The sequence below is a fragment of the Mycetomoellerius zeteki genome, unplaced genomic scaffold (assembly GCF_001594055.1).
Source record: "Mycetomoellerius zeteki isolate Tzet28-1 unplaced genomic scaffold, Tzet1.0 scaffold41, whole genome shotgun sequence".
In the NCBI taxonomy this organism is placed as follows: domain Eukaryota; kingdom Metazoa; phylum Arthropoda; class Insecta; order Hymenoptera; family Formicidae; genus Mycetomoellerius; species Mycetomoellerius zeteki.
This window is the reverse complement of record NW_017257403.1, coordinates 79,945-106,069: the sequence shown is the minus strand read 5'-3', so window position 1 is coordinate 106,069 and position 26,125 is coordinate 79,945. Positions and strand designations below refer to the sequence as shown.

Sequence of the window (26,125 nt, the reverse complement as noted above, 5' to 3'; positions counted from 1 at the left end):
CAATAATGTGACGAAGTTCTAGGTTACAATTTATGCGATGTGAAGGTGAATCGACGTGTTTGTCGAGAACAGGCTAGCTGGGAAAGAACCCCGCTCTCAGAAATTAATGGGCTTCTCAATACGATATATAATCGATGAAGCCAACCGACATCGCGCACTCGACCTTTAACGGGTACGATGAAAGAGACGTGAACTCAAATGCTCTAATTTCACGTGAATATTATAATATTCAGATAAAAGTTACTGAATACCGTGAGATCTTCCACATATTCATGTCTCGCGAAAAGAATGATTTTATAACACGAAGGAATCTTTTTTGTGACTTTGTGTCGTTTTATTTTGCAATAGTCCACTATCATTCTACACTGAAAAAACTTTAGTTAAGCGATATGTAAAAATGCAAAATTTATTTCTAAAACATTTTATACAATTTTAAAATCGATCTCGTATGTTGCCATTATTAAATACACATATTTATTTAAACATAAAACGTTTAAATAAATATAAATATATAATTAAAAAAAAGATTATTGTAATATTTAGAGAGAGATATCTAAATTATATATTTATTTATAAATAAATATATAGTATTTATCAATACATATATGTAAATTTAAACATACATAAATATTACAGTAATCTCATACACATCATCATTATTGCATAAAATACCTTGATATTTAAAATACAACTGCTCTTTAAAATACAACTATCTCTCTCCTTCTATAATAAATTTTAATACGAATCTAAAACTATGCACAAATATATTTTTAAAGATCGTGCAATAAAAGCAAGTTAAAGAGGTACTTTGAATTTGTTAGCAGATGGATTAGAAGGCAAACGACGTACATCCATGAAAAAAATCGGAAATTCAACCTTTAAGTATGATCTTTTCTGCTTAAGTTGCACTACGCGTCTGTAAATGTTTCACAAAGTGTTGCGCCGTAGTACGACTTTATCCGCTGCATCACGTTCTGAAAATTCGTACTTACGACGAACGATCAAAGGAGGTATGGTTACCCCGCTGCGATTGAGCGTGATCAGTGCTAATGGTGAGACTGACATTTGCAGTTATTGTCTGCAGCGCAATACGGATGCAATGTACTGCGATGTTTATGGGAGCATGCAACCTACTCGCTGCTCTGTGTGAAACCATGGGAAGTGTAAAACACTTGTATTTAATCAAAGTTCAATTTGTCGAAAAAAGAAAAAACCGCGATTATAATCAGATATGAAAAGATGTATCTAAAGAATATTAAAAAATGTGTCTAACTTATATCTTCTGGAGTGAAAAATTCTTGAAAGAAATATAAATATCTCAATATAAATTTATTAATTTATATTTTATTAATACAATCCATACAAGCGTGTAAGGACTGTAATATATGTATAAGAAATTCTTTAAGAGCGAGGCAACCTTGACCGTAAAAGTGGAACAACCTTATAATGCTTTGTAAAACGGTTTTTCTGAGAAACGCGTGCAATAATCACTGCACACCCCCGAGAGTGAAAGGACCGCGCCTCTTCGTATCCGGCATTCTGACATCTCCACTAATTATTCCTTGACGATCGTTACGAAACGCACGTTTTCCATGACACAACTTATGACACTTCGCAATAATATCATAATCGCGTTCATTATATTTTCTTCCTCTTTTATGCATCATACGAAATTATTTCAATCCATACGGATTAAATTGATATGTTATTTCATAATTTATATATATTCCTGATAATAATTTGTTAAACATAATTATGAGAGAAAGAGAGAGAGAGAAAGAGTAGTTCGAAAAATTTTTATTATTTATGTTTAATAAGAGTAATAAGAAAATATTATTTCTTATTTCTTCATGATTTTGTCTTTTTATTGCAGTTGGGTGCGTATATTATAGTCTATTAATAATTTAAAAAATTTCGTTTGGCTACACTCAATTGTCTCGAAATGACAAGTGTAATAAATGTTTAAAATAATGATATGCCAAACAAGAGAAAACATTTACAAAATTTTACAATTCTTATTTTCGATAAAATAATCTTGTAAATTTACTACTCTGTTCAATTTTTGTTACACAAATAAAGTCGATATTTTATAGAGAATCCAATTTACGGATTTGTTAAAAATAGTTAAATCGTTAAATAGAGAGATAGATAGTTGAAAAAGTTACATTGTTAAAAATTGTTTTTACGCTTGTTTCATTTTAATTTTTATTCGCCGCAACGATAAGTTAGAAATTTCGATGCACAGTGTTTGTAAAAAATGGAAACTGGTACCATTTGAATTTTACGATGTTTATTTTTGAATTTTACGTCGAATATATGTTTGAAAAACGTGTTCATCTCGAGAAAATATGACTTTTTCCATGTGTCTCTCTCTCTCGAGCGAGATTGGAAATCGATGCTATTTTTATCTCGCAAAAATAAAGTGGAAAAATAAAAGGTAAAAAAATCGGAATATGAAAAGGAATCTGCATCTTAGCGTATTCAAATTTCATGCTCACCGCCACATCACCAGTCCATGTTCTCTTCGCTGAAGAGATTCTATTCAATTCCCACGTCTTAGCACGTGCACTTAATCTTTTTATTTTATTTGTAGTCCGTTGAGGAAAAATGTAAAAGCAGTCGTATGTATTCAGTATCCAGAAAAATTTTATAAGTCTTTTGCAGATATGAGAATTTATAATAAATTTAACAGAGTGAGACCTCTTTGGTTTTTAATAAGTATACTGCAATAGAATGATCAATTCAATTTATATGAACTATACGTAAAAAATGGAAATTATCTTATACACACATATATGCATAATTCGTTCATGATTCGCTTTCAAATTATCATATTCATCTCGCAATTTCACAAGAAGCTCTTTATGCTTAAACGAGAATTATCCGCTTCTAATGGAGAAAGCCAGCATGGCCCGACGACTTTGTAATTAATTTGATTTAATTGGCATCGTTAGCGCTCGTTCATATCAAAGCTAATACCTAGACGACATGTCTGGTCGATTAATCTGTTGAAATAACGAAGCTTATACCTCCAGATAGTATTTTATCCTTTAATAAATGAACGTTTCACGTAAAACGATAATAAGAAGAATGTAGTATTAATGTGTAATTATAAATTTGCAAATTTATCGATTTTGTACATATGCTTCATTACAATGTCTCTCCGAATAATTAAGTATAATCAAGTAAGAAAATACTGTGATTGATCAATGTTTTATGTAACCCAAGCCAGTACCTTTTTGTGCGGTTCTATTAGCACAAATTAAATAGTGAAACTTTGAAATAGGTCGTATCGGCTTTTAACGTGTACATTAGCAAAACAAATTTCTTTATTACAGGCTAACGCAACAGGCGGTCCATTTGCAACCTAATGTTTTATTAGAAGAAGGTTTTTGATCTAGTGTTTCTGTTCTGCAGATTTAAGATAACTTAATAGTGAATATATAACTAATAACTATATGAAAATTACTTTCGCACACAATCGTATATAATGTTCCTTTACTATAATAAAGTGCAATTATTATTTTATACTTAATTCTTTCATTTAAAAATAGAGAAAAATAAAACTCAGTAACAAGTTTTAAAACAAACTTATTAAAAAGACATTACAAAAGATATAACATACTTTAAATATTAAATAATTTACAATCTGTGTTTCATAACTAAGTACATTTTAATAAGATGCAAATAAGAAAAATAAGAAAATCTTTCATACAATTAGAATAGAAATTCACAAGTACAAAGTTTTATAATGTTAACGAGTTAACAAGTTCTTTAATAAATAATTAATCCTTTCGAAATAATTCGTAAATTGAAAAAAAATATACATCCCCCTTTTCATTTTACCTCTTATTCTTATTTCTTACTGTTTGTTAAATTTGCCGGAAGAAAGAACATTATACATATAATGTATAATAAAAATACTAAATTAATACTGATATTGTTGTATTTTCAACAATTTATATTAGACTTTTCATTAGTTGTACTATGTTTATAACCTTCAATATTTTACTGGATGTTTTATTGAATAAATTTATTAATTACAAGTGTGCAAGTCTGGACAATTAGAGTATTTAACCTCGTAAACTTATATATCGGTTGCAATATTTGTGTCTCAATAAAAATCAATATTAATTATAGATATTCGATACATGTAGCTATATAAAATGTATACATACTACAACCGTTTATTATGCCGCAGTCACCTGAAAAATTTAAATTTATTAATATGTAATTGAATGATGATAATTATAGAGTCTTCACAATATTATATTTCAGTAAAAAGTAGTATGAAAAATTTATAATTGTGACATTATTTGAAATTTTCAATGTTAAGTGTATTTAAAATGTTTATTAATTATATTTGTATTATAATCGATCTTTCATATCAAAAGTGAAAAAACTCAAAAAGTTTCCCAGAAAAGGCGAAAAAGTAATTTTTAATTTGGCAGAAAATTATTGACTGATCAAATATCGACAACAAGAATATTGGTATTCTTAATATGATTAGTTCACTTTGATGATTGATATGATAATGTTTATCTAAGTTATTTATGTAAAAACTCGAAAATTATGTTTTTTAAGTTGTATCACTTTTGAAATAAGGAAATAATATCTTATTAACTATTATATAAATTTATATTAAAAGAAAAAGCTCAATACTTACAATTGCAAAACCATCCATATGGCGATCTTTTACAAAGATTACAGTTGATGTGTGCATGGGAATGTTGATATGTACAAGAATGTAATAAAACAAAACGAAAGAAATTAATTAAGGAGTATTATTAAGAACTATTGTTGATTATAAAAATGTTTTTCTTTGTTTCGAATTAATTAATATCTAAAGTAAGACAATTAATTACTCTAAGTCCGCATTATTCTTTCTCTTCTTGTATGACCTATTCATTGTCTTATGCATTAATTCAATTAATCGTTTTATATACTAGAATTATATAATTCGCATATATCAGACAATTCAATAATTAATTAATCGGATTGTAAAACTTAAAATTCGGTAATGCACATGTATTATCAGATGCACTGAGAAAATGTATTAAATTTTAATAAACATTTATAGTATCAACTAAATTTAGAGTAAATAAATATGTATTCGATAAAAGAAATGATAGTTGAATCAAATTAATAGTTTCTTATACCAAATATAAATAGGTATATTTTTATATTTAGTAAATATTTAGTTGGTATTATTCAAACAAATGATTCAGTATATTTCGTTGAATGTGAATATTAGCTTTCGTAGATCTAAAATCTAAACCAATGTATATAAATCTCGTATTATTGATACACAACATTCAAAAAGCAGTCATGTACTTAACATGATAATTATTGCCGTGTATTTCACGTACACTTCTTGTATGTGTTCATTACACTTTTACTGTCATTATAATAATTATTTAAAAATGCTAATTATAAATGAAGCAATTAAATTTTGACTGGCTAATACTGTAAAAACCAATAAAAATTTAAAGACTAAAAGCTGAAAAAGGCAGTTTAAAATGCAGAGGGAAATAATTGACAATATGATCTATCTATTTGGTAAATGGTGAAAGGTATACGAATAGACACGAATGAGTTTTAAATACTGATGCTTTATTTTATATAAAGTATTGTATAAATGTATAAACGCTATAAATATGTGGTATCTATCTATGGTGGTGGTGGGGTGCTAGTCGTGATCGCAAAGAAAGGGTATGACGAGGGCGGGCGGGGTCGGGGGCCGGCGACGGCGAGCCATCTATTTACATTCATTCACTCATGAGAAAGGCTGACCTACCATAATCTACCGGTCTCTCCTTTTCACTAACATATAACACGATTATATAATATATGTGTAATTGTGTGAATATATACGAGTACACATATAGAAATATAGTGTATGTGTATGTGTGCGCGCGTGTGACAATGTGTTCATATATATATATATACATATATATATGCGCGGAAGTAATAGGTAATAATATGTATACATATATATATAAGAAGAACATATGTGCAACGCGAGTAATAATAATATGTATGCTTGGGGTGCGGCGGTAAGTATAACAACATGCCGGGAACGTGCGCGTAGTGCGACCGACCCGTGGAAAAAGAGAGAAATAGATATGTGCGTGAAGAGCGGCGGCCTTACGGATGGTGGAAGACGTAAGAGAAGAAGGTTCAGCCGGAGCAACGGTAGGTGTTCAGAAAACAGAACAGATCCAGTTGGTCCGACGACGAAGTGCCAAAGCTTGTCCACTTGCTAGGTCCATGATGGTGCAGCGTGATACGTGTGTGCACGGGGTGGCTTTGTGACACACGGTTGCAACTCGGAAATGCGCGTCGTGTGTATTGTTGTGATGTCCGAAAGATGACGTTCGCTAATTTGATGAAAGCTCGTCGAGGAGCAGCAAGGTGTTCGTGTGTCGAGATCGGTAAAACGCGGCTCGTGCCGAGCTTCCTTTATCATTAGTCTCGCGATGAACAGTAATTGACTAAATTTTACCCGGTTGTAGCGGGTCGAGACGGGGGGAAAAATGACTCGAGGCCGCGGATCACGTGTGGCCGAAATCTCAGTGCTGTCCTCTTACAATCTTATCCATCTGTCTTCCGGATCGCGCTTTATCGGCTCGTGGTGTACGCAAGTACGACCAATCGACCGTTCTGTGTGTATTCCAAGTATCTGACAATCATATCACTATCGCCAAAGGTGCCTCGATCATGCTCCGAGACTGGACGAAGCTTTGGGAAGAAGACGTTGAGCGCGTTTGAGGATCGTTCGAGACCGGTAAGTGACTGTGGTGGGTTGCCGCCGTCGCCGAGCCGAGATCGCTGGGGTCTTAAAACGTCTACCACTTGCCAATGGGCGCGGGGATGACAGCTCCGTGAGAACCGAGTCCAGCCTGGATGGCACCAGACGGTCCGTTGATCACAGCAATTCCGGCATCATGGCCACCAAGGGCACCACCTCCGAGTCCAGCACCACCTCCGATGACAGCGATTCCAGCACCACCAAGACCGCCGCCAAGGCCAAATCCAGCACCTTTTGAAGAAAATATCGTTAACAGGAGGCTCAAATACTTAGTGAGCGTAAAAAAAATGAGGGAATACCTTAAAATTAGAAATGTTTAAAACATGTAATTTGTTTATTTGATAAAAAATATGTATTTACCTCCGAGTCCACCACCGGGCGCGGCGGCAGCAGCAACTCCAGAGCTTCCATCATCACCGTTGATGCCACCAGATCCGGCAAAGAAGGCAACACCTCCGTAGCTGGGTCCAACGAGGTTAGCGGTAGCCTGGGATGGTCCTACGAGGGTAGCGGTTCCCTGGGACGGTCCAACGAGGGTGGATGGGCCGGCAGCGGGTCCTACAAGACTGGCGGGTCCAGTGCGAGGTCCACCAACGGACTTGGCTCCCTCTTGGGGTCCTACGAGATCAGATGGTCCGGTCTGGGGTCCTACGTTGGCCTTGGGTCCCTCAGCGGGTCCAATGTCAGACCTGCCACCAATGACTCCTGCGGGAAGAGCGAGCGATTGTTCAACATCAATATGTCCTGCGTTGTTGAGCTAATAAAGAGTTTAGATTTGGTACGTAGATACGCACCACCAGAGACGATCTGCTGAACTCCAGCAGCACCAGCCGCCGCCGCCGCACCAGCAGCATAGCTGGCACCAAGACCACCAGATCCCAAGCTGGAGGCACCACCCTGGAGGGAGGTAGCGGTTCCAGCACCAGCGGCGAGTCCACCAGTCAGACCGGCACCACCACGGAGTCCGTGTCCAGTGATGGCCAAACCGGCACCACCATAGCCACCATAGCCACCATAACCACCATAGCCGCCGCCTAATCCGCCGTGCGCAATTCCAGCGCGGGCCGTCGCGACCGCTAAGCAGGCGAACACAATCTAAAAGAAACACGCGACGTCACTCAACGTGACTAAGTTGGCAGCGAAGACGCACAATAATAATCCGATACTCAACCGAGTCTGTTAAAATCGCTGAAAGCTTTAAATGATGAATATTGCGTGAGCTCGAGTTTACGGAAGCGGTTTACGTGTGCACGTCGTTGGGGCTATCGCTGTTACGAATCTAGATTTCCATTGGCTTGGCGCCGATTACCGGGTCTGACTACTGCTAGATCTGTGCAATATAATCGCGGCTTTCACTTTCAATTTCCGTGAACGTCGGAACGTTCGCGACTCCAAAACGACGGAAACAATCTTGCGCGCGAGAGGTTTCTAGATCGCCGAGATGATCTCGAAATCTAGTTGGATTGGTGCTGTTTTATTGCGAAGGCGGAGCGATTACGCGAATGAAAATGCAATAAGAAAGCGCCCGAATGCATCGACGGGAAAATCGACGAGATCAGATACCTGTAACTACACGCCGTAACGTTTCGTAATCAACTTGATAGCGCCCCTATCCTTTGCGTTGGTTATTCTGGTCACCATTCCTGATGACCGTATTAGGAAAATTCTTTTAGACCCGTTAATAGGCCGTTGCACACGTAACGCGTATCGTTGGACCGTAAAAAAAAAAGTAGTTGCGATTGCATAAAATCCGCGCGAACGACTAAACATGAGATATTGCACGAGATTCGTAATTAACCGATAATCGATCGTATTCATTACGCGAGTTTGCGTATCTGAAGTCGACATTCGCAATTCAAATTAGGGAATTTAATTTTTCATAATTAAGAGAAATCTGTGGTTTAATTTAATTGGATCTCAGTTCTTAGAATTCGAATTTTCAGAGATTAAAAAGACAAATCTCAACAAGTTACGTCACGTGGCGTTCAAAGTCGTAACGCTTGCGGCTCGTAATACGGGAAGCGGCGTTTAGAAAGGAAGTGTTTCGCGCGATCGTAGAACCGTCGAGCAATCGGCTGATTAGATATATTGGTGTATACGTAACTGATATTTCGCGATCGCGTGCGAGCGGTATTAGACGGCGCGTGTGTCACGCCCGGTTTGAGACTGTTGCAAACTTAAATGGCATCGCGGCCTGGAATTATGCATATCTAACGACTACGCGAAACTTTCACATCCCGTTTACGCGGAACGAACGACTATCCCGCGGCCGCGCTCGTGTGACGTGGTCGACCGAGCGTTCCCGCGACCTCGCGATCGGAAAAGGATCGAACATGCCGATTTCAAAATTGCCTTGCGCGATTGAGCGCCGAGTATATTTCCATCGGCCCTGAGAAATTGCAAAGGCATTCCGAAGTCTGGCGCAACGATTAAGATATCGTTATCGACGATATTATTGATAATATAGGTAATTAACGTTACAGTTATCACGAAACGTCAGTTAATGCGCAATACGTTTGCAGGACGGTACGAGGCAGAACATAATTCCGGTGTTATCCTGATTCAATGGATATTTTGTACGTGAAATGACGGAGAAAGTCAAAAGAAATGCAACTGCAGAGGATGCAAGAGTGACGGCAAGGTATGTACAATCCCGAGAACGTGAGATTCGTGAATGAAGATGCGTCTACGAGAAATAGAACCGGTCGCGTGTTAATCCGTTCACTCAATGACGATGATGATACTACCTACAACCGGTTTTCGCCGAGAGTCGGCGCGCGATGCGGTAAGATTTCTTTGCTTTATGAATGAAAGTCGTCGGTTCGTCTGTTTGTGCGTCTGTCTGCCTGTGGAGAAAAACAGCGAGAGTATCCCAACCATGACATTGAATCATCGTCGGTTTTATCGCGAACTCAATAAGAAGCGGAGAAACGAAAAAGTATAATGGAGACATTAATAGATGTATTATCGACGTATGTATTTATAAAAGAAAGCTCTTGAGCTTGCAAAACGATCGTATTTACTTTCCGTTTGCAGATATGTCACCGTGTTCAAATGCAATCTTGCATTAACCTAGTTTCTTGTTTGGTTTCAATTAAGAAGCGCCAGAACGAAACATTACGGAAATAAGCGCTTACAGAGATAAACTTTCGCAGTGATTACGGCAGAATAAGAAAGGGCAGAATTTTATGAGTAATTTCATTAAGGACTCGATGTTATTCAAGAATCGTTCAAAGAGCTTTCAGATCAACACTGTTTATTCACGGCGAAGAAGATAAGTATCCAATCAAGAAACTATGATAATTTCGAAAGAACGCGTGATTTTGAAAATAAATGAATAGTCAAAGCAACAAAATCGCGAGGAAAGATAGAATAAAAGTAGCAGAATTCAATAAAATCTAATCGAAGGGCGCGAGAAGTACCGCGGCTACGAGTTAAACACCTCGCGAACACCTCACCAACCCTCGTTGCGGAATACTCACAAAGGCCTTCATGTTTGGTGTGTGTATTGGGCTGGTAGTCCGGTGAATGACTGACTTGGGCCGGGCCGGCCGGCCTTATATACGCCTAACTCTACTCTGGACACGCTCCACAATCACTATCCTTTCGAAAGCAAGCAAGGCGCTCCACCACCCTCCCTCCAGAAAAACTGTAATCCACGTACCGCGTACCAAGCGGCTGTAATCCGCGGCAGCGGTAGTCCCACCCGGTTCAGGGGGCGAAGGGGAGTCCCCCCTTTATGGTACGGCGATAGATAGAAGTTGCTCGTTGTGGGTTATATTCGTGGTGACTATGTCCACGTTTAACAGCCACAGCCTCCTACTCCTCCTGCCCCACCAGCGACGGTGCTAGCCTACACACTCGGCTTCTACGCGACGGGCCACGCCAAGTGCAACCGAGCACCACCCGGGTTACCTGGTCACCTACGATACAACTCTCTTTCTCGCAGGCGTGGTGCTCGGCATACACGAGCGTTGCACAGCTCTCACGGCTAACATTGACGGCGGAGTCCTTTCCGGTTACGGTAGACGGCGCAGGTGCAGTGCCGATAGCAGCAGAATGGTAGCACAGAGTGATCATCACTTTAATTAATTGGGCAACCATCGACAGTGATAAATCGTTGTTTTGCGATTGCGGAATGGACTCACGTAGGCTTTTAGATAATGGAGCAAGTATTCTTCGTCGGTAAAGTTTCGAGGAGTTTCATGAGAGGTTATAGTGTTCAAGAAAATCAATTGAATATTAGAGTGACTTTATTTATCATCATGACAAATATAACGAAAAAAATGACAAATAAGTATTACCGAAAATGTATGAAAAAATCAAAAACTGCAAGTTTAAATATTTTTCTTCCTGACAACTTTTGGTCCAAGCAAATTTTTTTTCTAAAACGATGTAATAGTTACTACATACACACACATACACACACACATACACTATTGTTAACTGATTAATAACTGATAAAAATTTTGACAGCATTGTATGATAAATTAATATAGTTTGAAGTTATTAAACCATTATTATTTTTGTCACAACTTTCAATGCTGAAGAAATCTGAAGAGGCGATTTGATGAAGAGTCACGATCGTTGAAAATGACATCCTGACCTCGAGATCAAGACACGGATCTTCGGCTAATTAATAACGCCGCATAATGTTCTTATTTCAATAGTCTTAACTTTAAGATAGGTCGACTTTGATTTTTTATATTTATTTGAATGATTTTTTGTAAGATGGGAAAAAGTAGAACCCAACAATGTCCGAATAACCGAAAGTTATTACTATTCATGAAAACCACTATCCATGCAATGTCCGAGAAATAGAAATGATAACTCTGAAGTTTACATTCGGACACGAGAGCCTGCCACACGAAAAGTTCGTCCTGTCTGAAAAAAAGAGGAAAGGAGATCCAAAAATGGTGAAGCACGATCCCGATTACTGACCGTTCGTTATGTTAGGAAACGAGGCATTCGTATCGAACAGGAATTTCACGTTTGGCGCAAATGCTAAATCGTTCTAAAGAGTTAGAATTACGGGTCGCTGAATGGCCTTAAGAAAGAAAAAAAGACAGAAAGACCTGAATTCTTTTCTAAATAGATTGCCTGCCGCTCGTTACTTATTACCTCAACCTACTAATTCCAAGTGCTATAGTACATTATGCTGGAAATAAAATCGTAAAACGTAAGAAATGGATGAGTTGTCTGTTTGAATTCGTGAACGATTTGAATTATGATCATCGTTTGTCTAGGATGATACTCGACAATTCGTAAATTTGATCATTTTCGAATTGCATTATCTATTATCTCAAGGAGTTTATAAATGCTGTATTATAGTTAATCTTTTATTTATTTAGCACTGAGGCATACATAAAAGTATTATTCAAAGTATTAATTGTAATAATCTACATAATATATCGCTTATATTTTATAAAAAGATAGAAATGCGCAATTATAAGAAAGTTGAATAAGTAAAGAATGGGATAAAAATCTATGCATGCATTATAAGCATTTAAAAAATTGTTTACATTTAATCCGAGAGTAGTTACCTCATTGTTTTTTAAGTAAACGATCACTTAGAATGTTTCTATGCCCCAATTAAAATCACTATATTAACAACATATTGTATATTATTAACTATATTCCAATTTATTGAACATTATGGATTTAATCATAATATTCTAAAAAGAGCAAGAAACTGAACAAATATTGAATGGAACCAGCAACTTATTACATAGCTTATTATGACAGTAGATTTCTAAAAAACAAATTTTAATTCATCTAATACTTTTATTGCGGGTTTTCGAGAGAATTGTATATTTAGAGGGTCCTAAAAAATAATTATTAAACAAAAACATGTTAAACAATATCCATATACAACAATATTTTACAACAATTCACATTTTCTCGTCGGTGGGGTATAAAAACATCCCATTGGACTATTCCCGAACTAAACGTAGTCGGGAACAAGCAATCTGTCTGCGTATATGTTATGTTAGATTTCTTTAAAGATTATTACACATACATATGTTCTACATACATTTCCTATATACTTTCTTTTTTTAGCATACGCTTTTCATAATCCGTATATACGTAACAATGTAAGCTGCAGCGATGAGCAATTGCTAATCTCAACCTTAAAGGTATTGAAGTGCAGCGCGCCGAAACGCGGCTAATTGCATCCGATTCATTATTTTTTTGTTTTCGAATGTGATGTCCCGCTTATTATACGAGCCGCGACTTCTGCGGCACGCGAAGTGAAAGCTATTATATTATTTGGCTCCCGCGAAAAATGTCGAGCTATCGCGAAAGTCGCCCGCGCAATCTTTTCTCGTTCGACACTCTTGACCGGTTTCGAATATATAAATTCAATGCATGGTAACCGCGTTTGGCTCTTGTTGGTCTCACCCTCCAACGAGTCGACTTCGATAACATTTCGCGCGCGCATTAATTGCCTCATTAGCCGATTAATCGAGCAATTATCTAATCGATGGCGAGTCTTATCTCGCGCAGTGACCCGACGTATTTCGTTCGTAACGATCGAAAAAACAGATCCGTAATTATCGTCCAATTATCCGCGATCAATTGATCCTATCGATCTCACTCGTAATTTCGTTGAATATAAAGCAATTATTAATCGTTGTCTCGTTTTGAATGCGATATTCCTGCGGTTTGATTCCAATCATGCTTCACGATCTCGACTTTTACATGCTTTTGCTATCGGAGTTGGAATCCAGAATCCAGTTCCGCGACCGTTCTGAATTATTAAGTGATTTTCACGGATCGATAGAGTATCGATTGGCTCGCGTGGTCAATATTCAGGGATACGCTTCTGTGATAAAACGACTTTCTCGGCGACGTGCAGATCCGATATACCCGTGAATCGAATCGAAATGGAGACGCCGAGATTTAGTCCGTTTCAATGGTGATACGCGACATAAAATTACCTGGTTATAAGAAATTAATTTATCGTTTATTTTATTTATATCGATTATTTCATCATTTATTTGTGTCCGTTTGAGTTAACAAATCAGAGATAATTATAAATTTTTAATCATAAATTTACGAATTGTTGATTATTTATTACATAATAATCAATTATAATAATTTTCAAGGTATTATTTATGCATGTAACATTTTAGTTCAAATTACTTAGAAACTAAAAAATTCTTATAAAATGTATTAAACATAATGCGCAACAACAGATTTTAAAGTAATGTATAGTCTTTAATTTTTGTTTTTCTCTAATTTAGCATTTAGTCTTTAACTTTTTTTCTAATTTTTCTTTATTCTCTTCATATCACTATTTCATTCTTCCCATCAAATCGACAGAGTAAACACGAATTTTAAATGAATAATCCTAAATAAATTTACTTTCTGTTAATATTTCCTTTACGTAAATAATTGTACAAAGTTAATTACACACACACAGCTCATTCCCTCAGCTATATTATGTGTTTATTTATTCAAATCAAGATTTGCAATATCACGAGCGATGCATTTGCCGTATATGTCGATTTATGTATTCTACCCCTACATATCCAGCTCTGCCAGTTCAATTTTCGCGAAGAATACCCCCTCGCCTAAGGTGATGACTCGCGCACACGTTGCTCCTCGCGCACGGCTTTCAGGCCTCCTGCAACATTGCATTTGCAAAGCGACGTCGCGACTTTGCTACCATCGTCGCTCTTTTACTCCAATTTTTACGTAACACGAGAATGTGAAATTGGAGAAATTTTATTCATGAAACAAAGCGCGCGGTGCGCGTGGATACAAGATCCATAAGAAAACTTCCTTCCATGTAATGTGATGGTGCAGCGCTCGGGCGTGTTGCCGCTAACTGTAAACAAGGACGGCTCATCGGTGAGCGCACAAAAACAATTGTGCATACACGCTATATTCGGATCGCTTGTTTAGCGTATCGGAAAATCGCTGTATCACTTTGCTTACAACAGCGCTCACAGATGCTGCAACAGCGTATCGCACAATTGTTAATCGAATAGATTTAACTTTGTATGCTCTCTTGCGATTTGGCTACATTTAAAAAAACAAAAAGAAAGTAAATTGTGTCCTTACATATTGGAACAAATTATTTTCACAGTAAATTTTACAGTAAATTTAGTAGAATTCATAGGTGCAGAGTTCACGACAATAATCGCCAATCGTTTTCAGGTCCAATTGACTAAGTGGATTCAGCACGAGTCCAGTTACACTGATGAATCCATTAATTGATTCGAATTAATAACGCGCCGAGGATCAAGATTAACCTAATTCCGCTCTTAGATTTAAACGCGCGCGTTGAATTTTCATCTCGATGTATGGCGATTCAACATTAAGGCGATCGATTTGCTCACTGTTATTGCGCGTATTACTGAAACAGCGGTTACACGTTCGGTACCGACCATATTCCAGTATTTAATTTGCAAAACGCTTTCGTAACGAGCTATGAAATAAGAAAAGAGCAACGGTAAAACGATGTATATTTAATTATGTTGTTTACTGCGTCATTTAGGTCAAGTGAGACTGCGTCGCTTAAATGCATAGAAAAGCTATTACAATTATATGATTACGACTATGATTTATTAAGTAGACGTTATCGGCATACTCGGTTTTTATTCAAATATCGTAAAATTAGAAGAGTAGATATTCATTATCGATAATGTTTATTTGATCAGATTTATAATGAACTGCACAGTTTTAAAATACTATATTGCACTATATAATTTCTACGATTCATTCCTATAATTCGTGATCATCGAAAATAGATTATCTCCGTTTGTGTCAGCACTTCGGTCTCTCGAATTCAGATATCATTTTATGTTGGCATAACGCGCAAGCGAATGCGCGAGGTACGAGTAATTGCAGTTTATGTCAATTCCTATAATATAACGCGTAATGGAATGGTTAACCGCAGAACTCACTAACGCGCGACGCCCCTTTAATGTACTAACTTTAATTGATTCAAGACTGAGTTGGAAACTTTGATCGCTTTAATTTTGACGTATTCGTATTTCGGCTTTTGATAGCTTTCTATCCCGCATAAATCAAAGTACACATTAGAAAGTTAAAATCTGAATTAAAGTTATCGGATAGCAAAAACATTGTATTGAATAATTACACACGTCTTTCGCGATAAGGAAACCATTAAAAATGTCTTCCCACTTAAAAATTTTAACCGCAATTATAACATCGAAGAGTGTATCGTGCTCTTTCGGTTTTCCGTCGCACCCACACTGCAAATCCAAGTGTATAATAAGCGCCAATATGTGTGTGATTTAATTTTCTGTATAAAAATAACACTATATTACCTGTCTAAATATGTACATTTCGTTTCCACTTTTCATTACTCCTGCTACGATATAGCAAAATTTTAGACTGCTTTCTCTCACGCTTCAGTCAAATATTTTAATCCGTTACTTAGCGACGTTCGTTCTCGATTCTAGATCCATCATTATTTTCAGAAGAGCTGCTTCTCTTTATATCGCTTTCAATTTATAATCTAATACATTACGTTCATCTCACTTTACGTTTTCATTTATCATGTTTTTCATTTGTCATACATCACATTCAATAATCACTCTGTATAATAAATGCAAAATCTCTGCTCACTATCGTGTACATCATTATTCATAATTGTAATTTTCTCAATTGTATATTTCGTTCTATATGTTTATACTTAATTAATTATAATAAAGTCTAAGCTTACGAATAGCACTATTGCTGATGCCTCATCTTTTAAGGAGCAACTCTAATTTACATTGCGTTTCATATTTATATTTTGCACACTTCAATAAAGCTTATTATTAAATCTACTTTTGTATGCAGTATAGTATGTTATTTAAAGACACTAATTATTATAGACTTGGATTCGCAGTGCAAAAATTGCTCTGCGGAGGTGATATTTTTTTTTAAATATTTTATTTGAATTAACGCGTTTTTCGTTCAGGAGCGACTTAAAATTTAAGTGTAAATTAAATTTTATCCTAACCGACAACGTTCGCGCTCTTTGACGTTAAGAGGTACTCTTATAAGCCGCGCTTAAGTTTTAAGTACGAGCGTTACAGCGCGGCTCTACTGAGCGCGGTATTGTTACACTTTCAGTCACGTATCGTAGGTATCATCAACGTCGCTACGTCTTCGTGCAGGTATAAACTTCCAACGAACTTGGCGAGGATGCTGAAAATTAAGCGCGTTCCGCCGTGAACCTCGAATCGATTTACCGCCAGCGGCAGACCACAATTCTCGAACGAGTTGAACGGTTACACAATTTTAATACATAATTATACAGTTATATAGATTTTTTTTTATTGTAAAATGAAGACAAGCAACACGCTGATATTACATCAAGACAGCCGTATCACAGTTTTTAAAGCCAGCTTCGTTCGAGAAGAAAAAAAAAATCTGTAATTAGAAAACTTTAATTGAGGAAATATTAAAGAATTCCGTTGAGAATGAAAGGAAAATGGAAGACTCAGAAGACGATGGATCAGCGTGAGCGACGCATGTCTCCTTGCACTTTGCTGCACACCGCCGCCCAGGCTAGGAAAGTAGTCTTACGCAATAGGTGGAGCGGGATAGTGTTGGGCTATCGCCGTGTTTCAGCACAGAACTGCCCATCATTTCCGTGTTCTGCCAGCCGCTCTCGGTCGCGAGCGCATTGATTCGAACGCGCCGGCTCGTATGTGAATATCCGCCGTATTGAATACACAGTGCATTCTGATCGCTTTCGTTGTGCATTTTTACAGACGATCGGAATGTGTCCGCTAGAGTCGCTGCTCCATCGATTTGATGTTTCCTTTGACACGTGAATGACGTCTCGTCCGAGGATCTCATCGACCGGATTAATTGCTTCCGTCAGAATCCTGTTCACGTCGAGCAATAGTGGCGTGTGCTCTCGTGAAATTGCAAATTGTACTTAAAAAGCAGATCGATTAAAAGGGATTTTAAGTAAGATCTTTATGAGAAAAGTGTGCAAGAATGATTTGATACTATAAAAGAAATATTGTGATGTATGAACAAACTGCTGCAGTGATTTTAACTTGCGGCTGCACTAAAAACTCAACAAAATATATTATAAATATGCATCTTTATTTTATGCAATGTAAATAACTCGTAATATTTAAAATAAAAGAAAGATAAAGAACAGTGAGATGAAAGCATTTTTGTAACGTAAGGAATTTTTACTCTCTAATAATATTTATAGATCCACTTGATACACTCTACGATCGAATAATAAAGATGAGGAACATGATTCCGCGTACTTATCGATTATGATTACCTATTACATCTGGACTAAGTCAACCGTTAGGAATTAAAGATGATGGCATGTTATCAGAGAAAAGGAAATTCTATCATTGCTTTTCTAAAAAAATGGAAATATATTAATTCCATAACGCTGTAGTGGCACTAGGTTGAGTCATATAAAAGTCCACATATACGTTTCCCTTTTGCTTTATTTCATTGTGCAGAGCACAAAATTGGAACGTAAATTCAGGGGAAGCTGAAAACAAAAAGTTTACCTGTTACTATTTTTTTTCGTTCGTTTTTTCTATCGTATCCACGATAGAATTGCGTGGAAGCTCAGTTGACCGACCACAGCGTCGAATTGAGATCGCCGTTACATGTAAAAATCTGTGTCGTCGACGAAAGTGGTTTCGCGTTGCATGTGCGGGACAAATTTGCTAGAGAGAAAAAAACCATCTGAAGCACCGATAATTTAATTTTTTAACGAATAGTATCGGTGCGCTTTCCCCAATTGGAACGACGAGACGACGAAATGATCCGGGGCCCAATAACGTTTAACACTTTGAACCGCACTTACAATTTCCGATATAACGACGGGTCTGTCAACGTGTCAACTACACTTTTCTAACAGTTACTCGCAACAAATTGACGTATGAGTGCGAATATTGCGACAGTCTGTATGTATACTCGTTTTGCAAATGTAAAAAAAAAGGAAAACTAGCGTAGAAAGTGTAGTTGAAAAGCATGGTCCTTAGTAGCGGCGTGCAACACAGCGGTGACCAGGCTATAATTTCCGTGTTCTACTAGCCGCACAGTCACGCATATTCACGCATATAGTTGCATTAGACGCCAGTTTCGTCGTGGGACTCCTTGCTTCGTTCTCTACTGGATTAAACGTTTCTCCCGAAGTAACAACCGCCAACAATTTGTATCTGACCCGACAGTCGTTATTCTCCCGGCCCAGTTGTTGTCCGACATCTTTAGCGTTAAGATTAATGCTGTAGTTTATCTTTTTATACGATCTGTAAGTTTAGCTTTCTTACAGTGGCATAGATATATATGTCTGTTTGTAAGAAAATATTTATAGCATGTTCTTAAAGATACTGTCGGTGAACTTAATTGGCATAATTGAGACATTTTTATCATAAGATTAAAAAATATTATTTTGTTGCCGCATGAGAATCATATTTCCTATGAAAAATTTAACGTCTTGTCATATCTGATGTGTATTATTTGCATGTATATGATAAATATTGTTTGAAACAATACTATATGCTTCAAATTAATTTCCACTTTGTAAAATCGAAGTTTACTCTGATCAATATTTATTTCATTAGCAACAGCTAATGAAAGATTCCCATATACAAAATTTCAACAGGAAAAACTTCCTAAAATTCATAAGTTCCACTTAAATGTAAGTCAATATCTAAAAGTCTAATCTAATTGATACATTTCCGCAAGTATACAAAAGCCTTTGCAGCTATTCGTTAACTAAAGCATATGTTCAAGCGAAGGACAATGAGAATGTAACAATCTCTTCAATCCATCTGTGTTTGATCGCACGAGGATCGCACTTTCCAAAGATTAGTTCATTATTAATCAGAAGGTTTAATAGACGCATGTATAAATATCATTTCGTCATTACAACTAACAGTCAAATAATTTACTTGTTGCGTTCTGAGCAAAGCAATAATGTGATTATATTAAAAAAAAAAAAAACACTACATAGCTACCAAAAAGGAATATTAAAATAAAATATGTTAGTGTTAAAATATTTAAAAATATATTTTGTTGAGTCCATTTATGATTTTATCTTGACGATAAATTTTCTTAAGAGATATATGAAGTTTATCAGTAAATAAATAATTTATACATCTCTATACTGTATCTTTACATAGAACAGCTTTATTATTTTGTAATTCAATCATGGTTGTTTTGACAGATAATAAATCTATATAGAGAGATTATATAAAGACTTATTAAATATCGCTATATATATTTATGACATAATGATACATATTAATGATCGGGCACAGCACAGATATGAAAGTATGCAAGAATTCACTGCAATCATACAGATTTAAAAATAGATAAAGAAAAATATTATCTGGTATTTAAAAAATCGCGTAAGAAATAAATATCCGTCGCATCTTATTAAAATGTAGCTCGTAAAATTTTTTGCTTAAAATAATTTTAGTTATAATACTATATAACGAAGAAAATCACCTACCCCCCTAGCGTATATTTATTTTTAAATGTAAAAATTTACATTATGTATGCATCGACCTTTAGACGCAGATTCTATAAGAAAACATTCTATAAGAAAATATTCTATAAGAAAAAAATCAAGAGTCTCATTAATACACTTTTATCTATACAGCTGTCGCGAGCTGGCAGACATCACGCGATCATAAAGCGCAATGAGGTTTAGTAGCTAATTACCAATTCATAGTCACGCTGGAAAGAGCGTTGTAGCAATGCCGGCGAGAAAAAGGAGCGCATGCTTTCATTAACTGTATTAGGAAATCCGCGTTTTGGCCCATTCGTTGTCAGCCGGATTAATTTGCGAGGAAATAGGAAATCACGGCGGGTATAGCGCGTAATTTTAACGTGGCGAATGCCGGGCACGGATAAAATTGGCAGTAATTGCTCTGTTCCGGTTATATCACTTGGGCGAACCAGTACGTGAAATGACGCGTTAATAAGTCTTTTCTGATAAGCATGTATTTAAGAAAAGTATGCTAGGAATGAGTTCTCGACGATTATGATCTCCGTAGTTTACATAAGCAATGACAGAAATTGATAGCTGTTATATTACGCAATTGTTAATCCGCAAGTACCATAATCGTCTAGCGAACGGTACAGAACGGGTTGTAATCAACGATTGGAAAATATCGATTACGTTGTGTTTTTCACCCGACACATCCTGACTTGATTTTCTGGATCTACTGGCCTCCATTTATAACCAACATGTTACGTGCGAAGGAAACACAATGGGAACGAGGCTGCAATCTGTCGGATGGTACGCACTCCGGCATACTCATCTCTAATCGCGCTTAATGCTAACAGGAGATCAAGACTAGACGTGTTTAGCACTTGATGTGCGGTATTATTGCGGTTATTGTACCGAATGTGGATAGGGGTGCAAGGATTTATCGAACGTACGCCAAACTAAATGTTAGCCGAACTCTTTATTACTGATACTTACTTCGCACTCTGACACAAACAAATTACACGCGGCACGTTTGTTCATCGAGGCGATATATCTCGCGTATGTATCTCGCATTCATATCTCAATCTCTTCAAGCGAGAAAAAAGCGGGTGTATCTTATGAATATGAGATGACTTATCAGTGGCGTGACATTTATAAATGTGAAATTATATTATGCGTCCGAGGTTACGCGCGTAAATAGAGGTACCAAGTCCGCGGGACTTTCTCGTGGATACAGCACGTTATTCCGGTTTCCATCTGAGCGGCTAAAACGTAGAAAAAACGGAACAAACAGTTCGAAACGTCATCTCCTCCTGCTCATTAAACGTCCGCGCGAAATAAATCTTCGAACATTCAAGTACAGGCACGTGTAACGACCAATGGTATGGTCGGAATGCCGGTTGTCTTCGTTAATTTTCCATTTATGACTATATATAGCAGCTAAAGACATGCCTCACAATATAGATATAGCGTTAAATAATGATCGTACGCCCCTCCTTATACATATCTTCCACTTTCTCAAAAATTTCTTCATTAACGGGGATACTGTGTAGCACGCATATACAACGTTCGCTCTATGCAATAAATTACGCAAATCGCGCATATTTTACAACATAATATTATGTTACAGATTATCCTGCGGCGCACGGAAAGAATGATTTTACTAAAATATTTCAAAGTTCAGACAGATACAAATCTGAAAATAATTTTATTGGACCATCAAAATAATTATGTAGAACGCTCAAGTTGATTGTTAGAACGTTAAAATGTTTTTGCAGCATAGCTCATCATGCTTGAATTTTCCATTATTATTTTGATGGTCCAATGAAATTATTTTCAGATCTATATTTAGCTAAATTTTTAGTAAAATCTTCCTGCACGGAGTTTTCTCTTTCTGTATGAATATTACAATTATTTCATGTTAAAATTGATATCAGGTTTTTCATACCTATGCAAATACTTTTGCCATTTATTATTCCTTATAAGATATGCTATAAAAAGGAACCTCGGACGTTAAACTTTATATTTTTGAATTTTCTAGTTACGAGATTTTGCATAATTCAAGTGCAACCCGTATGTCCAATTTTCCTCGTCTAGGTTCCCTCGCCCGTTCCCGATTTTTATTTTTACGAATCAGTTAACAAATCGGTGTCGGCACTGTTCCACGCGCGCGCTCGGATACGCTACAATTCTCTCACATACCTGCTCGCATATTAATGACTCTGGCGGGGTGACTTGGTTCGCGAGCAGGCGAGCGTAAACGTTGAATAATAACTGCATTCCGCGCGCACTGCACCGGCTGGCTGGTTGGTCTGTGTGCTAGTAAGCGCATGATGCGTGTATATGCACGCATGAGAGCAGCACATAGTGTTGCGTGCGGACGCCGGTACATATATATTACTGATGCAGGATAACCGAGGAAGGTATATTGGTCGTGCGGACCGCAATGACGACGAATTCGCGATTTGCTCCTCATCACTTCCGGTCTGCATGTGGTGCGAAAGTGCCGATTAGGAATCGTGTTGGGATATACGAGAAGTGCCCCGGGATACTCCTTTTACTCAAGATAAATTTGTTACTGATTTTCATCAATTGTAAAGATATTTAAAGTCGAGAAAGAATTGTGAAAAAATGTCCTTTAACACTAAAAGTACTGAGCGATTATTATTGACTGTTTGAATTTGTTAAATTCATATTATTAAATTAATATTACATTTCTCGTGTAAAAGACAGTAATCTAAAATTCTTTGACTGTTCAATAATCCTTTATACTGAATATTTGATTTTTCATTACTTTCTTTATTTTCAGTAATTTATTCATTTGGTCTTTTTAGTGAATAAGAAATATTGATATTTCTAGTGTTGAATTAATTCTTCACAATTCTTTTTTTTTCTTTAACAAGCAACAAATAAAACCATCATAGAAAAAACCGTCGTAATCCTTTCTTAGAGAAATAAAATTCTAACAGTTTCGATCGTTCAAATCCACTTTAACGATTGTTTTCGTATCAATAATGTGATATTTTTCTAAAAGATGAACTCGGTCGTCCAATTTTTGTAATTGAGGTGTCACAGTATGAGGATGCACTCTTTCTAAAAATCCGATGTCAATAGTCTTCTAGATATTTTTTTAGTCTCACGTATATGTCATAAGAACTGCTTTTTATAGCTTTACTTTCTCTTAACGAGAAGGGTGAACTGCATCGACGACGATATCGGACTGCAGGGTTAACGGCAATGTCCAAGTCTCATCCCTTGGATGTCTCCAGACATTTTTATCCGCTTCATGTCGAAGATAAGACTCGTATAGAGCGTGAAGCGGAAGCCATTTCTTGAGACGACACAGTGAAATACAGTGGAAACCGATAAATTTCGAGAAGATGCGGTGCACTCGTCGGCGAACACACATGCTTCCTACACTGGCCGCACAATATCAAAATCACTTTACAGAACGAATATACCTAATCTAACGACGTATCCTTTCTATTTGATATTATACAATCACACGAAAAAAATAGATTGGGTGATTCAACAAAGCTACACTAAAAAAGAATTTACTAAATTTTAAGTAAATATTTTGTTAGTAATATATATTGAGACAAATATTTTTATAATAATTCAACAAATTTTTTTCAGTGTTAAGTTATATAGCCTGCTACGCGAGTTCAGCATCTATAACTAAAAAGATTTGATGGTTTAACAAATTATGTCTGTACGCATATTATCAGTATGTTTAATTCAACTGATTCTTTGCTACAGAAAATTGCTAACAAATTTTTTTCATTATAGTAGCAAAAGTATACGCCATCTTAACTAGCATGTTTGTTAAATTTTGATCTATATATTGAATTGATTTTTCATAGAAATTAATCTTTATTGTATTGACAAATTTGCTATGCTATTACAATAAATATGATTATCTATTATCGTTGATTTTATTCAACTGTACAACTTTTTTATTTTAACTGGCTGTCCGTATATTACGGCTGCAGATTTGCTGAATTAGTGAAGTTTTTAATTGTTTTAACATATCTTTTCTTTCCATGCAAAAATATCCAATAAATCAAGATAATAAGAAAATTGTCAATAAATTGCATAAATATGTGGGATGCTACGACGATAAAAATTTAAGATTGAATGCATAAGTTTCCAATGCAAACTAATGCGTAAAAAAATTTAACTTTTTAAAGAAGAAAGATAAAAAATGGAAATGTAGAGAGAGGATTATACTTTTATAGAAAATGTCCATGAACGCGATATTGCGAAAAAAAAATAGATTTTTCATGATAATAATGCTGTAAAATACGCGAATACGCGTGTATGTTCCTACGCATATTGCTATTTGTAGATAGGGAGCTGCAGTATCTATGCCAAGAATCACGGGCTTCGCTGTCCACTCTCGCCTACCCGTTTACGATCGCACAAGATTCCACGTTCATATCTAATTTTAACGCCGCGTAAGGAAACGACCGCGATAGTCAACTAATTTCGCAGTTTTACGTTCGCGACGTTACTGCGTCATTAAAACTGCCTTTCCTGTAGTGCAGCATCCGGTGCTAAGTGATGTACATTTTGGCTGACAGTAACGTTACGTCAATTATTCGCATCGCAATTTCACTGACGCACGTTAGTCTGCCTTCTCACATGCTAAACGATATGACACGTTTACATTAAAAAGAACAACAAATAGGAGACTTTCTTGAAATCAATCCTGCCTGATAAAGAAAATTAACACAGACAAAAAAATAGATTAAGTAATTCAGTGAAGCTAAAGTTTGCTGCCCGAATTCTATAAAAGGTAAGCATCTTACAAAGATTTGAAGTATCACACAAACAGCTAAGAAAAATATAAAGCTGCGTCTAAAAGAATATAAAGCAATATCTGGACCATTAAAAATAGAAGGTTTAATTAAAACTGTCATAAACGTGATAATGAAACAGTTTATTACTTTTGTACGTGTTAATATTAGACAAATCCACTTAAAGAAGAAACACATGTTAAGCTGAACGAATCGAGACAGGATAAATAATTGCTACATCCGCGAGAAGTCGAGAGAAACAAAAGTGGCAGGATCCAGCAAGTAGACAGTGCAAAAGCACGCGAAACCTAAATTCCTTGCGTCATGTAATAGCTATTCTAACTAGAGTCCTAACGTCCGGACAATTACAAGCTATAAAATCCCAAGCAAAAACTGCATCGCTCTAACTTGCAAGTGGGAGATACGTTGAGGAACATTCTGCTCGCTTCTACTGACGTAACCGCGCGACGCTTTAAAGTGCCGCAAAACTTTCCCGGCATGCACAAACTTTTGACATGGTGTGTTCGAGTCGTTCCCAATTTGCTGAAACTACGAGAACAGTTTGTCGTACAATATTATCGTTCTATAAAGTGAGCGGAGCTTTCAAAATAAAGGAAATTACAAGCGAGTTTCTTTTTATTTATTGTGTGTGTATCCTTTTGTATATTTAATTTAACATAATTTACGATAAGCAATACAAAACGGTGATGATCCGATTATAAATAACTCTTTTCTATTTGTTAAAATAACGTTACGATGCATGATTCCTGAAAAAAAAAACAGCAGATAATAATTACAAACAAATAAGCTCATTTGTCTTTTAAGGAGGTTGTAGGGGCATAAAACACATATTTATTATAATATTTACGCTTTAAACAAACTATATACATGTGAAAGTTGTGTTCATAACATTCTGTTTTCATTAAGCAACACATTTTTATAGATTATTTATTTTATTTGTTATTAGTTTTATTGTTATAAACAAAAATTTTTTAAATAATAACAAAAATCTAAATTTTTTAATATAAATATATTAAGTACTAAACATGACTATGCAAAGTTTCA

General features: G+C 36.1%; 1 protein-coding gene and 1 long non-coding RNA gene across 2 annotated transcripts; one reads left to right on the top strand and one right to left on the bottom strand.

The window, feature by feature from the left end:
- Positions 1–6,354: 6,354 nt before the first annotated feature.
- Positions 6,355–10,389, bottom strand: apd-3l (apidermin 3 like). The gene is made up of 4 exons (XM_018453837.1): positions 10,294–10,389; positions 7,606–7,906; positions 7,172–7,516; positions 6,355–7,042 (listed from the first exon to the last, which is right to left on the bottom strand). Exons 1-4 carry the CDS (start codon positions 10,303–10,305, stop codon positions 6,849–6,851), a joined length of 852 nt encoding a protein of 283 aa, XP_018309339.1. The 5' UTR covers positions 10,306–10,389; the 3' UTR covers positions 6,355–6,848.
- Positions 7,913–10,122, top strand: LOC108726336 (uncharacterized). Its single transcript, XR_001936793.1, has 2 exons — positions 7,913–9,278; positions 9,334–10,122. It is a non-coding gene; the product is annotated as an uncharacterized lncRNA (long non-coding RNA).
- Positions 10,390–26,125: the final 15,736 nt, after the last annotated feature.